Source organism: Podarcis gaigeae (assembly GCF_964106915.1).
Source record: "Podarcis gaigeae genome assembly, chromosome: 14".
In the NCBI taxonomy this organism is placed as follows: Eukaryota; Metazoa; Chordata; class Lepidosauria; order Squamata; family Lacertidae; genus Podarcis; species Podarcis gaigeae.
In genome coordinates this window covers 48146238-48165412 of record NC_139690.1, presented here as the reverse complement: position 1 = coordinate 48165412, position 19175 = coordinate 48146238, and the positions used below count along the sequence as shown (strand labels likewise).

Below are 19175 nucleotides of genomic sequence, written 5' to 3'. Positions count from 1 at the left end.
TATCTACTTGCACTCACTGCTGCAAGAAGCTGCCAACTTGGATGGCTTTAAAAGAGGACTGAGCAAATTCTTGGAGGGGAAGGAAGCACGTCAAAATCCGCACTTTGACGTGCTTTCGGACTGCTGGGCTGACAGGAGCAGGGACTGAGCAATGGGAGCTCACCCCGTCGCGGGGATTCGAACCGCCAACCTTCTGATCGGCAAGTCCTAGGCTCTGTGGTTTAACTCACAGCGCCACCCGCGTCCCATTATTATTATTATTATTATTAGCCTTCCCCTCCAAGAATTTGCTCAGTCCTCTTTTAAAGCCATCCAAGTTGGCAGCTTCTTGCAGCAGTGAGTTCCACAGTTTAACTGCGCACCGCATGAAGAAGGACTTCCATTTATATGTCCTGAAACTCCCCGCATCCGGCGCTACGGGAGAGGAAGAAGAACTTTCCTCTATCCCTCTGCTCCAACCTCAGTGGCGGAGCATATGGCCTTTCAGGCAGAAGGTGGCAGAAGGTCCAAGATGGGCTGTGGGCAGGACCCCACAGTTCCTAAGCTCTTGGTCGGATCCAGCCTTGGCCTTGTGCACTGATCCCACCTCCGATACCCACAGAACCAGGTTCCAAACAAGGAGAGAGAAAAGCTCCCTGAAATCACTGCGGATTTCGCCAAAGCCGCTCAGAAGCCGGCTTCTGCCTCTTCAGTTACCTTTGCTGCACCGAGAACACCTGAGGACACATTACCATAATGTACAGTACATCATTCATACTGGATTACGAGAGAGCTGGGGCGGTGTGGGAGGCGTTATCTTGTCATATCGCAGATAGGGGAATCGAATTGACCTGCCAACTAAGTGCACAGATAATCCTCAATGCTTCTCCAAACAGGGAATTCTGTAAACACTCGAAGAGCACACTAGAGCTATGTTTTGCTTCCCGCAGGAGAAAAAGACAAGAACAATCGGTGCAAAACGATATATTTCTCCTCTCTTTCTTTTATTATCCATTGCAAAAATTTACAACGATCCCTCCTAACTACAGAAACTATACCAAAAGAACCACTAATGGTTATTATTTTTTTGAAAAAAATGTTAATTATTAAAATGGCAGTAGTGAAATGCTTTAACAACAACAACAGGCAGTGTTGTAAATACCAATCTTTGGGAAATTTGTAAGAAATTGACCTTTTAGTATGGCAGCAACCAAACTTTGGAACTCCCTGCCTATGGACACCAGAAAGGCTCTTCCGCTGCACTCTTTCGGGTGCCTGCTAAAAATGTTTGTGTTTAGGCAAGTCTACCCAGATATGCGGGGTAAACCACAGAGCCTAGGGCTTGCAGATCAGAAGGTCGGCGGTTCAAATCCCCGCGATGGAGTGAGCTCCCGTTGCTCGGTCCCTGCTCCTGCCAACCTAGCAGTTTGAAAGCATGTCAAAGTGCAAAGTAGATAAATAGGTACCATTCCAGCGGGAAAGTAAACAGTGTTTCCATGCGCTGCTCTGGTTTGCCAGAAGCGGCTTAGTCATGCTGGCCACATGACCTGGAAGCTCCCTCGGCCAATAAAGCAAGATGAGCTCCACAACCCCAGAGTCGGCCATGACTGGACCTAATGGTCAGGGGTCCCTTTACCTTTACTCAGATATGTAGAATATTTAGTCTGGTTGATATCTTATTGCTGGTTTTAACTGTATCTCAGCTAAAGCATCCATGACAGATGGCCATCTTGACAGAAGTGCACTTGATATTGGTCCACTTGGGAGCTCTGGGAAATGTAGCTCTTTGAGGGGAATGGGGAGTCTCCTAACATCTCTCAGCACCCTTAACAAAAACTACAGCTCCCAGAATTCTTTGGGGGATACCGTGGTTGTTTAAAGTGCTACCACAGCACTTTAAAGGTATGGTGTGAATGTGGCCCACGCCCGTTGCGGCCACGGCTTCCGGTGTCTAGCGGCCAATATCATCCGGATTTAGCCCAAAGCAACGCTCCTTACCAGTGGCTCCGCAGGAAATTAAGGGACACGATGACAGCTCCCAGGCAGTAACAGGCCAGGTACGGAGAACGGAAGAGACGCGTGAGTGACCGGGTCCTGTACTCCCATCTCGCTACCTGATTGGATAAACAAAAAACAAGGTGCGTCAGAGACAGGAATGCTTAAGGGCGCAAGCTGGCCAGCTAAGTCAACTTCCCAATTTTGTTGCCTGGAAGCAACCAGAGCTGGGTGAAAATGAAATCCCAAAGGTCTCCACTCTTGTTCGTAGGCAGAGAAACTAAGGTTTCAAGGGGAACAATTTAATTAATTAATTAATTGAATAATAATAGTTATTGTTTATTACAGTGGTACCTCGCAAGACGAATGCCTCGTAAGACGAAAAACTCGCAAGACGAAAGAGTTTTTCGTTTTTTTAGTTGCTTCGCAAGACGAATTTCCCTATGGGCTTGCTTCGCAAGACGAAAACGTCTTGCGAGTTTGTTTCCTTTTTCTTAAAACCATTAATACCCAGGGAATCCGTGCTTCGCAAGATGAAAAAACTCGCAGAACGAAAAAAACTCGCAGAACGAATTAATTTCGTCTTGCAAGGTACCACTGTACCGTATTTTCCGCTCTATAGGACAAACTTTCCCCCCTCCAAAAATGAAGGGGAAATGTGTGAGCGTCCTATGGAGCGAATGCAGGCTCCTTGGCTTCAGCGATAGCAAGGCAAAGCCTCTGAAGCGCAGAGGGAACGCTCCCTCCGTGCTCTGGAGGCTTTGCGTTGCTTTCGCTGAAGCTGGGAGAGCGAGAGGGGTCGGTGCGCACTGACCCCGCTCCCTCTCCAGGCTTCAGGGATAGCCGCCTGAAGCCTTCGGAGCGCAGCGCGAGTTCCAGCTGCGCTCCGCAGGCTTCAGGTTCCTTTCGCTGAAGCCGGGAGAGCAAGACTCTCCTGGCTTCAGCAGAGAGGGAGAGCTGTGCAGCGCCCCTTCAGCCAAGCGGGGGGAGAAATGGAAGGGGCTCAGTTTCTCCTGCCGCTTCGCTGAAGGGTTGCTGAGCAGAGAGGGGGAGAATTTTTTTTCTTGTTCTCCCCCTCTAAAACAAGGTGCATCCTATGGTCCGGTGCGTCCTATAGAGCGAAAAATACGGTATTTATACCCCGTCCATCTGGCTGGGTTTTCCACTCTGGGCGGCTCCGAAGAGAATATTAAAAGCACAATAAAACATCAAACATTAAAAACTTCCCTAAACAGGGCTACCTTCCGATAGTTGTTTATTTCCTTGACATCTGATGGGAGGGCGTTCCACAGGGCAGGTGCCACCACTAAGAAGCCCCTCTGCCTGGTTCCCTGTAAGCTCACTTCTTGCAGGGAGGGAACTGCCAGAAGGCCCTCAGAGTTGGACCTCAGTGTCCAGGCTGCAATATGGGGCCCAAGTATATTGGGCCACAGTGTTTTAGATGTTCACAATGTTGTTGTTTTTTAAATGTTTCGTTTTAATTGCATTGCTGCACCTTGTTCTTTCCTGCCCTAGACTCCTCTGGAGGAAGGGCAGAGCAGACATTTAATGAACAAGTAAGCAAACAAACAAACAAACAAAAACAAACATGAGTTTCTCTTGGAGAAGAGAAAATCTATACAATTTTATTGCAGGGACGGAATAACCCTATGCAATGACAGTAAGCTCAGCTTCTTTCCTCTATGGGTTTATTTGGGGGGTGGGCGGGCGGTGTACACTGAGGGTTGATTCTGCAAATGGCACCAGGAGCAGCTGTGTTGGCGGCGTGACCCCCACAGCTCCATCTGCAGTATACACCGAAAGCACTATGCTAATAACACTTTGAACAGTCATGGCTTCCCCCAAAGGATTTTGGGAACTGTAGTCCGTTTAGGGTGCCGAGCAGCCAGACATCTCTGTCCTTGAAGTGTGATAATGTGGCCCTCAGGCTAAAAAAAGGGGTGGGTGGGGAAAGATGTAAATATCCACGACATTACTGCATTCTGCCCTGGGAGGAATAAAGCATCAGGGCAGGTTATCTTTTCCGCCAGAGGGCAAAACCAGCCACCAGTCAGATTTGCTGCAGGCTTTGCGAGGCAAGAGACCCAGAGCCTGCAAGCTGATTTGATTACCCATGCAAACGTACGGCTCCGCAATTGCAACGGACGGCTCCGCGATGGCAGAGTGATCAAGCGCAGATGTCCAATTCCTCCTTTCTGCCGGCAGAAATAGTTTGCAGCTGTAAATTCAATTTAAAAGGAAAAGGGGGGACGGGGGGGCACAGGAGGCGTGCGTCACCAAGGCTGCTATAACTGGAGCTCCGGGCAAGGGTTGGCCGTAAAGGGATGAGGGCAAGGCGAGTTGCTGCTTTTTTTTGCACCAACAACAGGTCTCAACTGACACCGGGCTGCTGACTCACGGGGAGCAATGGCGCCACATCATCCGACAGACAGGCAGGCAAAAACAGAAAAAGAATCCGCAGCCAGTTATTGATGCCTCGGATGGGAAATCATTTTGCTTGTCAAAAGTGTCGCTCGGAACGAACGATGCTACGGGACAAGGTTAGAAAACCAAGTACAAAGCTGCAAACCCTGATTGCTGGTTCTGATGCTGTAATCTAGGGGCGCAGAAACAACACCAGCACTCGTTCTGGAGCTGCCTTTGGGTGGGGTGGGAGTTGCATGCACCCCATTAAGAAGGATATTAAACAAAACTTGGAACGTGCACAAAGGAGGGTGACCAAGACGATAAATGGTCTGGAAACCGAGCCTTACAAGGAACAGTTGAGGGATTGGGATATGTTTGGCCTGGAGAGGAAAAGACCGAGAGGCGATAGGGTAGCCATCTTCAAATATCTGAAGAGCTGTCACAGGGAAGATGATGGAGGAAGCTTGTTTTCTCCTACTCTGGAGGGTATGACTTGAACCCATGGCTTCAAATTACAAGAAATGAGATTCTGACTAAACATCAGGAAACTTTCTGACAGTAAGAGCTGGTCGACAGTAAAACAGTCTCCCCTGGGAGGTTGTGGACTCTCCTTCCTTGGAGGTTTTTAAGCAAAGGTTGGGCAGCCATCTGCCACGGGTGTTTTAGTTGAGATTTCCGCATTGCAGGGGGTTGGACTAGATGACTCTCAGGGTCCCTTCCAACTCTGCAGCTGTATGATTCTATCCCACCACAGGTTCCAGTAATGCCTATTATATCATATTTGGCATCCCGTATTAAGAGCTCAAATTCATCTTGTTTGTTTCCCATATTCTGTGCATCGGTATAGAGACAACTGAAAGAAAGAATCATTGCGAGAAGCAAAGCTACAGGGTACCAGGCAGAGGGCCTTCTCGGTAGTGGCGCCTGCCCTGTGGAACGCCCTACCATCAGATGTCAAAGCGATAAATAACTACCTGACATTCAGAAGACATCTTAAGGCAGCCCTGTTCAGGGAAGTTTTTAATCTGTGATATGCTTGTTGAGGCCCCATATCTGGAAAGCCTCCTCACCCAAGGGCCACAAGCCTTGGAGGTATTTAAACAGAGGTTGGATGGCCATCTGCCAGGGATTATTTAGATGTGATTCCTGCATTGCAAGGGGTTGGACTAGATGGCCCTTGGGGTCCCTTGCATCTCGACAGTTCTATGATTTTATGTCAGAGGCACCATCCTAGCAAAAGGACACATTGCAATCAGGCCAAAGCCATAAAGGAGGATGTGGAGCAGCACAGGAGAAAAGAAACCTACTACCGAACCAGACCAAAGGCTCATCTAATCCAGAATAATTTCCCACAGCAGACAACCAGATGCCACTTCCCAAAACAGATTCACGGGATGATTCCATTGCTGTTATTTAGATACTAGGAGCGACTGCAGCATAATGGTTAGAGCAGGCATAGGCAACCTTTCGGCCCTCCAGATGTTTTGGCCTACTACTCCCATGATCCCTAGCTAACAGGACCATGCTCAGGGATGATGGGAATTGCAGTCCAAAACATCTGGTGGGCCGAAGGTTGCCTATGCCTGGGTTAGTGTGTCAGACTAGGACCTGGGAGAGATCAGGGTTCAAATCCCTCCCCCTGGACCTGAAGCTCACTAGGTGACCTTGCTGGCCTATCGCTGCCTCTCTGCCTGACCTACCTCACAAGGTTGCTGTGTGGATTCAATGAGGATGAGGGGTGAAGAACCACGTTCACCCCCTTGAACTCCGTGGAGCGAAAGGGAAATTATAAATGCAATAAATAAACATTAAATAATGACATTTAGAAAATAAAATGGCTCCCCCCCCCCCAAAAAATCACATCAAATATTTAACATCCTGGCTGCAATGAGTGTGGTGGCTTCTCCAAACCCATCCACCCCCCCCCAGCTCCATTTTCTTCCTTTTTAATTGGAAAGCTGCTCAGCCTCTCCAATTTAATCAGCTGGAAATAGCCCAGATCGCTTTTCCGTGCTCCGCAGACCATATATCCTTGCCATTCATTCATATTTAGTATTTGTTCCGGGGACATGGATATACGATTTCTCCATCAGCCAAGCGGTCCCGGCTTTGAAACACGTTGCATTTTAATTTTATGCCATCTCAGCTTTCAAACTCAGCCCCCATTCTATTTTATGCCGTTCCATTTTTATCTCCGGCTTACTGCAAACGTACACTCCAACGCCAAATACAAACGAGGGGAGGTTTTGATTTCTCCTGCTCTGCGCTAATCTACCTGTCTAGGTCCTTACGTGGCCTCCATCACAATGACCCCAGGCCACGAGCAAAAACAACAGCAGCTATGACGGCCCTTGTGACCAGGTCGATTCTGGAGGAACCTGTGCACATTGTTTATAGCTGTTCGGCACAACTCTGTGTGTGGCGTATATCGTGTCATTTTAGGGAGTGAAATCTAATTTTTACTCTTCAGCGAGGGGTCTTAAAAATAGGGGGTTTTTGGGTGTGAGGAATTCAAATCTGCTATTACTTTTGTGACTAGACAATACTCAGCTTGCCTGATGAAGAAGCACTGCTTTCGGAAAACTAAAGAATTTTAATCACGCCTTCTGAAAATGTCAAGTACTGCTAAATAATGACGATGACGAATAAAAATAATATTACTGACTGCAAGTACTTGACAATCGGTTTAAACAATTTCTATGCCATTTTGCACACATTTTGCTTAGCAGGCAAAACTAAATCATATTTGTTTAAGCAAAATATCTTTTGAATTTGTGTTACAGCTTTTTAGCACCCCTCGTTCTTTGAAATTTGAAAAATTCGGAACGCCCTGTCCCCTTTCAGAAAAATATAGGTTCTGCTCCAAATGGGATTGAAGGCCAGCTGTATATCAGAGCAGGACATCTGCACACTAAGGTCCTGTGATGGGATAATGAGCTGCTTGTGCGTAAAAGCTTGATCCCTCTGGGGTTTGGCTGGTCATCCAAACCGAGGCACTAACGGAGCCCCCAAAGCATGGCTCCGTCAGTCGCTGGTAGAATCTGACAGTGGGCGTCTACGGAACTTACGCCAACATAAAAGCTGTTTGATGGACATGCGCCTTCGTGACTCTCTGCGTGACAGTTTCCGGCGAAGGGTGGGAGTTCCTAAGGTGGGTCTTGTTCCCTCTTCACTATTCTCACTAGAAGTATCCCAGAGCCTCCCCTCCGCTGTAACTCCTGCACTCCCCCTGCTGGTTCCTTCTTCTGCTGCAGAGTCTCTCCTATTCTCCTGGAGCCTGTCCACCACCTGTCCTTCCGATGGCAGTTCCCTGACATCCACCTCCCCCCCAGGGCCCCCTTCACACCCCCCGCCTCCTCTCCCACTGGCGGTGAGGGCGGAAAGCCCCTGAAGGAGCTCTCCTCGTCGTCCGAGGATTCAAACACTTCTAGCCACGGCGTACCGTCTCTCTCCCCGTCTTCCTCTTCTTCGTCGGAGACGGCTTCCTCACCCACCCCTGACTCTGGGAACCCTTCAAACTCTCCTTCCTCATCAGTGGTCCCAAAGTGTTCCCTTCTAAATCGTGCCACGGGTTGCGGTTTTTTTGGAAAACGCTGATGAAATGTTTCTATTAAAACCTCGTCATTGACTACCTCTGCTGGTACCCAAGTGTTTTCCGACTCTACTTCCCCCTCCCATTCTACCAGATATTCCACCTGATTCCCCTTCCACCTGGAATCAATGATTCCTGCCACGTTCATGTCGCGTTCTCTCTCTTCTATCACGGGCGTTTGGGTGGCCTCTCTCTCACGCTCCCCCCACTCACGTCCCTCTCGGTACGGCGACAGTAATGACCTGTGAAATACTGGGTGTAATTTCATGTGACTGGGCAGTCTGAGTTTGAATGCTACTGGGTTGACCTGCTGTATGACCTCAAAGGGTCCCAATCTTTTGGGTCTCAATTTCTTACTCCCGCCCTTGAACGGTAGTCCTTGGGTGGACAACCACACCCGGTCTCCCACCCTTATAGTTTCACCTTCCCTCCTATTTCTGTCTGCTTGCTTCTTATATTCTTCCTTGGCTTTCTCTAAGTTAAGTTGAAGCTGACGGTGGATCGCTTCCATCTCTTCAAAAAAATGTTCCGCCGCCGGCACGCTCCACCTCTCCCCTCCCTCTCCTGGGAATGCCCGGGGATGACACCCATAATTTGCCAGAAAAGGACATATCCCTGTGGACACGTTCTCCGCGTTGTTGTAGGCAAATTCTGCTAGAGGTAACTTATCTACCCAATCATTTTCTCTGTCTTTTACATAACACCTCAGGTATTGTTGTAAAATCCCGTTTGCCCTTTCCGCTTGCCCATTTGTTTCTGGGTGCCGGGCAGTAGAGAAATTGAGTTCTACGTGCAGTAAGCTCATAAGTTTCCTCCAGAACCTGGAAGTAAATTGTTTCCCTCTGTCGCTGACCACCCTCAAGGGGGCGCCATGCAACCTGAAAATATGTTCTACAAACAACTTGGCGGTTTCCTCCGCTGTGACCGCATGTGAACAAGCTATAAAATGACACATTTTGGTTAATAGATCTACCACCACCATGACAGCTGTTTTGCCTTTGGATTTTGGCAGGTCCGTCATAAAATCTATGGATACTGCCTCCCATGGCCTTTCTGGCGTGGGTAAGGGTTGTAATAGCCCCGCTGGCGCCACCCTCTCTCCTTTCGCTCGCTGGCACCTGTCGCAACCCCTGACATATTCCCGTACGTCCTCCCTCACCTTGGGCCACCAAAACTCCCTGGTAACCAACCACATGGTTTTGTGCTGTCCAAAATGTCCCGCTGTGGGGCTGTCATGCAACTGCTTGAGTACTCTGCCCCTCAGTTCCCCATCGGGTATGTACAGTGCCCCTTTGTAATACAACGCCCCGTTCTTTTCTTCAAACCCCCCTGTGTTCTCCTCTGTCCTCCTGAGTTCTCTGAGTTTCTCTTGGGCGTATTCATTGTTCTCAGTACCCTCTATCAGTTCCCTCTGCCCCACCAATGCCACCCCACACACCCAGCGGTCTTCAGGGATTACATGCCTTGCCTCAGGCGCTCCCTCCCCCTCTAAGTACTCAGGTTTCCTGGAAAGAGCGTCCGCCCTCACGTTCTCGGAGCCTGGCACGTAACGAATCTCAAAGTGGAACTTGGAGAACTCCTGGGCCCATCGCACTTGTCTCTGGTTCAGCACTCGGGCTGTTCTCCAGTATTCCAGATTTTTGTGGTCAGTTCGGACTTGAACCTTGTGCTGCGCCCCAATCAGCAAGTGCCGCCATTTCCAGAATGCTTCATGAATGGCGAGCAGTTCTCGGTCGTATACTGTGTAGTTCCTCTCGGATTTGTTCAACTTCCGCGAGAAGAATGCACACGGTCTCCATTCAGACGTATCTTTTCCCGGCTGGAGAAGCACGGCCCCCACCGCTCGGTCTGACGCGTCAGTCTCCACTCTCATTGGTTGTTGTAGATCCACATGCAGAAGTTGCTCTTCCGACGCAAACGCCTGCTTTAGGCGTTCGAACGCCCGCTGCGCTTCTTCCGTCCAAACAAATTTCTTTTTGCTACTAAGACAATCCGTGATGGGCGCTGTTAAATGGGCAAAGTTTTTGATGAACTTCCTATAGAAGTTTCCGAAGCCCAGGAACCTTTGCACGTCCTTCTTGGTCTTTGGTGTTTTCCATTCCAGTACCGCTTGAACCTTGCTGGGATCCATGGCCAATCCCTTGTCAGACAACCGGTACCCCAGGAATTCCACCTCCCTGGTATGAAACTGACACTTCTCCAGTTTCACCCACAGCCGGTTTTCTCGCAGTTTGCTCAGTACCTCTCTTACATCTCGCACATGCTGCTCCTCATTCTCTGAGTACACCAGGACGTCATCTAAGAACGCTACGCAGTTCTTGTAGAGCAATGGCCCCAGGACGTGATTCATGAATGATTGAAAACAGGCGGAGCTCGCTTGTAATCCGAAAGGCATAACCAGGTACTCAAAAGCCCCCAAGGGGGTGAACATAGTGGTCTTCCACTCATCCCCCTTTCTCACACGTATCAAGTTATATGCCCCCCTAAGGTCCAGCTTGGTAAAAAATTTCCCTTTTCTCACCCGTGTCAGAATGTCATCAATTCTAGGCATAGGGAAAGTCACTGGTTCTGACACTGCATTTAGGGCCCTGAAATCACATACAAGCCTGGGTTTACCCGTGTTTTTTTTGTCCACAAAGAACACTGGGCTGCCCCCCACCGCTCGTGACTCTCTGATGAAACCTCGCTTGAGATTCTTGTCAATGAACTCCCTTAACTCCTGCATCTCACTGTCTGACATTGCATACAGCTTGCCCACTGGCAATTGTGCTCCTGGGAGTAAGGTAATTTGACAGTCAAAGGGTCTGTGCGGGGGCAGTTTATCTGCTTCTTTTTCGCTGAATACGTCAATCAAGTCAGCGTATTGTGGTGGCACCTTCCCCTTGTCCATCACTTCCATCCCTGCTAGAGTGGCCCTGGCGCCTGCCTGACCCTCTCCCTCCTTGCAGTGTTCTAGGCAATGTGCTGATCCAAAGGAAACCACTCTCTGATGCCAGCCTACTAGCGGATCGTGTAGTGCCAGCCAGCTCATTCCCAAGATAATAGGAGCTCCTCCCAAGGTGGCTACGTTAAACGCTATCAGTTCTGTGTGTCGTGCCACCCTCATTATCATTGGTACAGTCTGTTGGCTCACTTCTCCTCCCAACAGCTCCCTCCCATCAATCGTGGTAACCTGAAAAGGCTTACTTAATGGGATAGTCTGTATCTGGTGTTCAGCTGCAAACTCCTTACTCATGAAATTACATGAGCTACCTGAATCCAATAGCGCTTTTATCTTTAGTGGGTGTCCGTTTGCCAGTTCCAGCAACACCTCTATCACAAGCGCTGGTCTTGGGGGTTCCGGCGTGGGCACATTCACTACTCCCTGGCCTGGCTGCTGCGCCCTGATGTTGGCAGCCAGGCGTTGGCTTTTACTTGCTCCTTGATTTCTTCCTCCTCCTTCCCCCCAACAGTTCCCGCCATCCCTTGCCATTCCTTCCTTTGCGGACAGACTCTGGCAAAGTGACCTGGCTGTTGGCAGAGATAACATCTCTTGCCGCTCTTTCCCTCCTTCTTCCGCCCTTCACTGGTGTTTGAAACTGCGCACGCGCGCGCTGTTCCAAGTTCCATCGGCTCTGCTGGCGGGAAAGGCTGCTCCGGAATCTCTGGAATGCGGAAGTCCTTCCAACGTTCCCCCTTTCCTTCCCGCTTTTCCATAGCTCTAGCTTCCTGGCGTGCTCCTATGGACAGCGCTGATTTAGTCAGCTGATCCATAGACTCCGCCCTAGGCGCCCGGGAAAGTTCATCTTTCACTGCCGGAGAGAGACCTTCTTCAAACAGCATTTGAATAGGTTCACTAGCAAGGTCCCACCCCAGTCTCTGAATCAGCATGGTGAACTCAGTCCAGTACTCACGTACAGATCGGCTCCCCTGTTTACACGCCATTAACTGCCTGCGCACCACCCCCTGCTCAATCTCGCTGGAAAACATCAAGTCCATGGCGCGAAAAAACTTCATTGTGTCCTTTAAGATTTCATTATTGGCTGCCATCAGGGGCCGAACCCAGTCCTTCGCCCCTCCCTCTAGATGGCCAATCACGTACGCCACTCTAGAGTTCTCATCGGGGAAGTCATCAAACAGTAGATTGAGAGCATATTGCATCTCTGTCCTAAAGGATTGATAGTTCCTGGGATCCCCCCCAAATTTCTGCACCAATCCAGGCACCCTTCTGGCAAGTGGGGTGGTTTTCCCCTTATCCGCATCTTGAGCCCTCCTCTCCTCGAGCCTCGCCGTTTGCAGCGCGAGCTGGACCTCCAACGCCCTGTACCTTTCTTCCAGGCTTGGACCTGCTCCCGCTCCAGCTGCTCCGGTTCCTGCTGGTTCACTCATGATGCCCTCTGCTTGCACAAGCTGCTTTCAGAGACTGTCAGATTGCTGTGATGGGATAATGAGCTGCTTGTGCGTAAAAGCTTGATCCCTCTGGGGTTTGGCTGGTCATCCAAACCGAGGCACTAACGGAGCCCCCAAAGCATGGTTCCGTCAGTCGCTGGTAGAATCTGACAGTGGGCGTCTACGGAACTTACGCCAACATAAAAGCTGTTTGACGGACATGCGCCTTCGTGACTCTCTGCGTGACAGTTTCCGGCGAAGGGTGGGAGTTCCTAAGGGGGGTCTTGTTCCCTCTTCACTATTCTCACTAGAAGTATCCCAGAGCCTCCCCTCCGCTGTAACTCCTGCACTCCCCCTGCTGGTTCCTTCTTCTGCTGCAGAGTCTCTCCTATTCTCCTGGAGCCTGTCCACCACCTGTCCTTCCGATGGCAGTTCCCTGACAGGTCCCATCTGTACTACACATGCAAAGTAGTATTATAGCGCTTTAAGCAGTCATGGCTTCCCCCAAGGAATTTCGGGAATTGTAGCTGCAAAGGGTGCTGTCAGGAGGAAACCCCACCCCCATTCCCCTCACGGAGCTATGGTTCCCAGAATTCCCTGTGAAGAGGGACTGACTGTTAAGCCACTCGAGGAACTGTAACTCTGTGAGGGGAACAGGGGCTTCCTAATAACTCTCAGTCAACACCCTTAAGAAACTGTATTCAAGGGCAGCCCCATGTATAATGAATTGCCGCAATCTGGAAGTGAGAGCTGGACCATAAAGAAAGCTGATTGCCGAAGAATGGATGCTTTTGAATTATGGTGCTGGAGGAGACTCTTGAGAGTCCCATGGACTGCAAGAAGATCAAACCTCTCAATTCTGAAGGAAATCAGCCCCGAGTGCTCACTGGAAGGACAGATCCTGAAGCTGAGGCTCCAAGACTTTGGCCACCTCATGAGAAGAGAAGACTCCCTGGAAAAGACCCTGATGTTGGGAAAGATGGAGGGCACAAGGAGAAGGGGATGACAGAGGATGAGATGGTTGGACGGTGTTCTGGAAGCTACAAACATGAGCCTGACCAAACTGCGGGAGGCAGTGGAAGACAGGAGTGCCTGGCATGCTCTGGTCCATGGGGTCACGAAGAGTCGGACACGACTAAACAACAACAGCCATGCACTTACATGATCATAGGCTACTTATGCCTGGCTGTCACCATCCAGATTTTTGCTTGGCTGGAATGTACACCACTGGTAGGCACGAGAGAATACAGCTCTAAAAGATCACAAAAAATGATGTGCAAAGCAGAACTGCATTTCTGAGACCTTCAGCCAGGCAAAAGCTTGTGTTACTTGGCTGACTGTGCTGGTCCCGAGGGCTAACCGTGCGGCGAGGTCCGAGTCCATTCCGAGGTCGATGGTGTGGTATGAAGGCTGTCCGTCAAAGCTGAAGCGGAGTCCAAGGCAGGGAGTCGGGTGAGGTCAGGAACTCTGGCAGAAGAGCAGGACAGGGTGCAGGCAGGAACAGGCTACCAACAATGTTGCTCCCGCAACCTGGGACTGGGCTGGCTGGCCTTTATCTGCCTCGAGGCACAGGGTGACCCCGATCCTCTGGTGACTCACCTCTCCTGGTCTGGAGGTGAGCACTCCTCCTGCGGGAACTTAGTTCCCTCCGCCTCTCTGCCCTGAGCCTCTGCAGCTCAGGAGAGGCTGGAGGGTTACCGGACCCAGAGGCAACCTCAGCTTCCCCTGACGGGGCTGAGAGTGGAGCACTTGCAGGCAATGGGTCCTCCATCATCTCAGGAGCCAGACGAGGCTCAGCTGATGCCTGCACCTGAGGATCCAGCACAGGTGAGGACCCTTCAGGCTCAAGCCCCAGCCCTGGCTCAGCTGGTTCTGGAGGCGGAGAATCCTGTGCAGGCTGGGATTCCTCAGGTTCAGCCTCCGAGTCCGAATCCCAGGCCATCACACTGACATTTTGGGCGTCTTATTGTGTGTATGAATGAGAACCCCTATGCACATTTCTGCATATAATTGGGTCCCGTTAGAAGATCCGTTGCTGCGTCTTTAGAACCGAAGACCCAGAACGTCTAAGTCTGGTGTTCATCATCTACTGTAACGACAGGAGACGCAAAGGACACGTTCCCAGGCCACATGACAAGATTAACAGGCATTGATTTTTGCATGGTGAACTTCCTTGAAATGAGATTGATTTTCACACACGCACCCCTCCGGCGACAAAGGAATTCTCTGATCTGGCACATGGATTTCTCATATGGGCGCCCGCAGTTCAAGAGAGGGAGGGATCCAATGTAAAGCAACAGCTCCAGAAAACACTCAACTATCAGCCAAGAAAGCCAACAGGACACCAATTAACATCCACCCCCCCCACCCCCAACCTGGTGTCCTTCAGATATATCATTGGACCCGAACTCCCATCATTCCCGTCCATTGGCCATGCAGGCAGGGGCTGGTGGGAGTTGGAGTCCAATATATCTTGTTCAGCATCTTGTTCTCATAGAATCATAGCGCTGGAAGGGTAGCTAAGGGTCATATACTCCAGCCCTCTGCAATGCAGGAATAGGCAAATGTCCCTTTTGGGGATTGAACCTGTGACCTTGGGAATATCAGCACCATGCTTTAACCAGCTGAGCTATCCACCAGTATCTATCCTTTTATATAAAAATCCCCACTACAGTGGTACCTCTGGTTACGAACTTAATTCCTTCCGGAGGTCTGTTCTTAAGCTGAAACCGTTCTTATCCCGAGGAGCGCTTTCGCGAGCAATTTCCATTCACATCCTGGGGCAAAGTTCGCAACCAGGAGCAGCTACTTCCGGGTTAGAGAAGAGGTAAGCTTTGAAAATTGAAGGGCAACACAAGGGGAGACAGGTGCTAATATTATCTGGAAGCTGCCAAAGAAGAACAGGCCACTTGCCCCATCAAAACGGCATTGATCCCTGAGCTGTTGGGTGGGAGGGTGTATAGAGGACGACAACAACAACAACAACAACAACAACAACAACAACAACAACATCAGTCTTTCTGCGTACATCATTGGTTCCAGGGATGCAGCCAAGTTCTTTTTTGGGGGTAGTGAATTTCTCTATTTTTTCCAAAGTAGTTTTTACGGTATTTGATTTTACAAATATAGAACTATAATAATACAAACTACCTATCCATATTTTCAGAGATTTCTCCAAATCTCTGGACTTCCCACCTTCCTCTCCATGGGCCCTATTGTCCACCTTCTCAACTGCAAATTATTTCATAATCCATATTTTATATCTCTCCATGTCGTCCATAATATTTGCTACACTACAAGTATTATTAGAATCCTGCTAATGTTTTCATCTGCTTACAGTGGCCTCCTAGATAAATTATGTTTTAAAAATTCCCATTCTTTATTGAAGAATTGCAGCTGGGTTGCAGCTGGGTTCTTATGGCAAACAGACAGCAGTGGAAGGGTAGCAAGACGAGCCTTGATGATGTCCAAAGGCCCCAACAACCTTCAAGGATGCCGTTGACTAATGGAGGCAGGAAATAAGGAATGACAGGCTTCCGGAATGAACAGATGCATCGTTGAAGGCAAAAGGGAGGAGTATGCTGGGATGCAGCCCTCACGCTCAACAAAACAGATGAAGGAATTAGGGAAGGAATTAGGGAAGACGCAGTCGGGAATGCTGCCAACTCAGAGCACATAAGACAAAGGTGCAGAGATCTGGAATGAAAACAGGATCATTCCTCAGGCAAACACACCTCAATAAATCCTGGAACGAGCTGTGTGCTCAAGGGCGCACCATTCTCTCCCATCTTTCATGCATCACCACAACAAAAAACCTTCCACAACTATATTTGTTCATGTGTACCCTGCAAGCATTTCTAATAATAATAATAATAATAATAATAATAATAATAATAATAATATTTATACCCCTGCCCATCCGGCAGCTTCCAATAGGATATTAAAAACACAGTAAAAGATCAAACATGAAAAACTTCCCTAAACAGGGCTGCCTTCAGATGTCTTCTAAAAGTCAGATAGTTGCTTATTTCCTTATTTTCCACTGGGTGGGCGCCGCCACTGAGAAGGCCCTCTGCCTGGTTCCCTGTAGCTTCACTTCTAACTACCAGAAGGCCCTCGGAGCTGGACGTCAGGGTCTGGGCTGAATGATGGGGTGGAGACGCTCCTTCAGATCTACTGGGCCGACGCCATTTAGGGCTTTAAAGGTCAACACCCACACTTTGAATTGTGCTCAGAAACGTACTGGGAGCCAATGTAGATCTTTCAGGGCCGGTGTTATGTGGTCTCGGCGGCCGCTCCCAGTCACCAGTCTAGCTGCCACATTCTGGATGAGTTGCAGTTTCCGCGTCACCTTCAAAGGCAGCCCCACGTACAGTACATCCTAAGCCTTCATTTGGCTTCTTTACTCCACCACAAAGCAGCTCTGTAAGCAGCTCCAGGCAGGGAAATATCTGTGTTTCCTTTGCTTATGCTGCAACAAATCACACGGGCACTTGGCGCAGCAGAAGGAGAGACCGGGAATGGGGTGCTGTGTCTGGTAGCAGGAAAACCTAGGAGGATGAAGCAGGCTCCTTAAACACAACTCCCCGTTATCGTTACTGGAAAAGCAAACTGCACTCTGGAGCTCTGCAGGATGCAAACTACAGGAGCTCCAGAGGTCCACCCCTTGCATGCAGACACTGGAAGATTTAAGAACCTAAGAAGAACCTGCGGGTCCATGGCCCTGATCCTGCTCTCACTCTCTCCACTTCTGATACCCAGCAACTTCCAACATTCAGCTTCTCTGGATGTCTATGAGTTCTAGTTTTCCCTGAATTAAGGGTTAATCAGCCTTAATCCGGAACCACAAATCTGTGTGTACAGTGGTACCCTGGTTTTCAAACACCTTCATATTCAACTTGAAACCAAACACTGCAAACCTGGAAGTGTTCCGGTTTGTGAACTTTTTTCGGAAGCCGAACATGCTCTGTTTTGAGTGTTACCCTTCTGATTTGACTTCTGTTTTGAGTGTTACGCTGAGGTCTGTATGTTTTGGCTATTTATTTTGCGTTTTTTGTGGCCCTTTTGTTTTTGTTTTTGTGACTGTGTAGAACCCAGTTCAGCTACTGATTGATTGATTGATTGATTGATTGATTGTGTGACTGCAGTACATTGTTTATTGCTTTCCTTTTATGGATCAATGATCTTGTTAGATAGTAAAAGTCATGTTAAATTGCTGTTTTAAAAGATAAAGGACCCCTGACAGTTAAGTCCAGTTGCAGACGACTCTGGAGTTGCGGTGCTCATCTTGCTTTACAGGCTGAGGGAGCTGGCGTTTGTCCGCAGACAGTTTTTCCGGGTCATGTGGCCAGCATGACTAAGCCACTTCTGGTGCAACAGAACACCGAAACCAGAGCAGCGCATGGAAACACTTTTTACCTTCCCGCCGGAGCAGTACCTATTTATCTACTTGCACTTTTTTTGGTGTGCTTTTGAACTGCTAGGTTGGCAGGAGCTGGGACCAAGCAACAGGAGCTCACCCTGTCACGGGGATCCGAATCGCCAACCTTCTGATCAGCGAGCCCAAGAGGGTTAATCCGTTTTGCATGACTTTCTATGGGAAAGCGTGCCTTGGTTTTGGAAGGGACTTCTGGAACGGATTAAGTTTGAGAACCAAGGTACCACTGCATGAGTGTCTTCTTTGTCTTCTTCACACCCCTCTGCTTTTGTCTGAAGTCTGCAAGGGGAAAACAGTGCGAAGATGAAAAGTCTGCACAAATAAGTGTCATTTGCAGAACCAAATTAAGTATAGTCAACTGCATCCTGAGGCAGAAGAACTCGAACGAACAGTCCCTGACAGCCTTCCAGCCTGCTCTTTCCTAGAAAGCTGCTCATCTCTGCGCTCTGACGTGGAGGACATGGATTCTGTTTAGATTCTCGGAGTCTGAAAGCAGTAATGATAAAAGTGCATCTGAGCAGAGATGGTTCGTTTGAGGGAAGAGGATGCTTTGAAGTTTTGCTTGCATGGGGCACTTTTCTGAGTTCTTCAGGGCTGGTGCAGCCGGAGACAAACAAGGCATCCATTGAGAGGTGCGAGTGTAGGAAAGAAGGTATCTGTGCACCTGTAAAAGGCAGTCCGCAGTCCAGGTGCAATGCTTTCGAGAAAGGAACAATTAAGCAACGTGAACTCCTGCCAACCTAGCAGTTTGAAAGCACGTCAAAGTGCAAGGAGATAAATAGGTACCACTCTGGCGGGAAGGTAAACGGCGTTTCCGTGCGCTGCTCTGGTTCGCCAGAAGCGTATTAGTCATGCTGGCCACATGACCCGGAAGCTGTACGCCGGCTCCCTTGGCCTATAGAGCGAGATGAGCGCCGCAACCCCAGAGTCACCCGCAACGGGACCTAATGAGAGAGCCAGTGTGTAGTGGTTAAGAGCGGTAGTCTCGTAATCTGGGGAACCGGGTTCGCTTCCCCGCTCCTCCACATGCAGCTGCTGGGTGACCTTGGGCCAGTCACACTTCTCTGAAGTCTCTCAGCCTCACTCACCTCACAGAGTGTTTGTTGTGGGGGAGGAAGGGAAAGGAGATGGTTAGCCGCTTTGAGACTCCTTAAAGGGAGTGAAAGGCGGGATATCAAATCCAAACTCTTCTTCTTCTTCTTCTAATGTACCTTTTTAGCCATGGGAAGGAATCTCTCACACTAGGGGTTGGGCAAACTTTTCTCATCTCAAGGGGAATACTCCCTTTGGGGCAGCCTTCTGAGAGCTCCATATCAGTTGTCATCTCTGAGTTTGTAATCTCTATTTGAGTTTGTAATCCCTGTCAGAATACATACTTTTGAACGGATTAGTTTTTGT

The 19175-nt window shown here is 49.3% G+C and overlaps 1 protein-coding gene across 2 annotated transcripts in view; it reads right to left on the bottom strand.

Annotated features, from left to right (window-relative positions):
* Positions 1-19175, bottom strand: part of PEMT (phosphatidylethanolamine N-methyltransferase) — a 101935-nt gene that overhangs the window by 51956 nt on the left and 30804 nt on the right. For both annotated transcript variants that reach the window (XM_083711851.1, XM_083711850.1), the window contains exon 3: positions 1978-2093. In XM_083711851.1, the coding sequence (XP_083567977.1) occupies positions 1978-2093 (116 nt within the window). The remainder of the gene's footprint in view (positions 1-1977; positions 2094-19175) is intronic.